Raw genomic sequence first — 637 nt, 5'->3', positions numbered from 1 at the left:
CACTGTCTATATAAATTGTCAAATATTGTATATTCCATAAATACAAAGGACAAGTTCTTTTCACTGTAAAACGAAAATTCTTCAACTCACTCAGGCCACAGAGGAAAGCCAAACCCCAAGCTTCTTCCCTCAAAAAGAAGTCCCATCCCTTCGTGAAGAACTTGAGAGAGAGCCAATTGAGGCTCAGTGAAGCTCGGAGTGATTCCATGGCGGTTCTTGGCGACCTCAGGAGATGGGCGTTTGATTCCTTCTTCTCTCACGTCACAACCTAAACTAATGCCCATTTTTTGTTGTATAAAAATGGGTCGTAAATTAATGGTAGGTGGCACCTCGAGGATGCCACGCAGCGTGGTAATTTTATCAGGAATGTCACAGATAATGCTGATAATCTACTACATAATACTTATAAGGGAATGTAATACGGTTTGTGATATTAGGCATATTCCTATATGTAAGAAAAATCAGAACCGAAAGTTTTGAATAATAAACTCATCAACTATGGCAAGGTCAGAATGACGTGCAAAAATCCCATAGAATTAAGGTCTCGGGTCAGACTGTGGGCTGCCTCGAGTCTGGCTTGTTTAAATACGATGCATGGAAGGTAAAATAAGGGAAGATGCCTTTGTGTACGCGCACA

At 40.8% G+C, this 637-nt stretch overlaps 1 protein-coding gene across 1 annotated transcript in view; it reads right to left on the bottom strand.

Annotated features, from left to right (window-relative positions):
- The window catches only part of LOC119594599 (retinol dehydrogenase 11-like), a gene marked incomplete in the record, with an annotated part of 7,645 nt that extends 7,400 nt beyond the window's left edge, over nucleotides 1-245 (bottom strand). Inside the window, 1 exon segment of the mRNA XM_037943641.1 lies at nucleotides 91-245. Coding sequence (XP_037799569.1) covers nucleotides 91-208 — 118 coding nt within the window.
- Between the last annotated feature and the right edge of the window lie 392 nt (nucleotides 246-637).

The sequence above is a fragment of the Penaeus monodon genome, chromosome 34 (assembly GCF_015228065.2).
Source record: "Penaeus monodon isolate SGIC_2016 chromosome 34, NSTDA_Pmon_1, whole genome shotgun sequence".
NCBI classification, from domain to species: domain Eukaryota; kingdom Metazoa; phylum Arthropoda; class Malacostraca; order Decapoda; family Penaeidae; genus Penaeus; species Penaeus monodon.
This window is presented reverse-complemented; position numbering and strand designations above follow the sequence as displayed.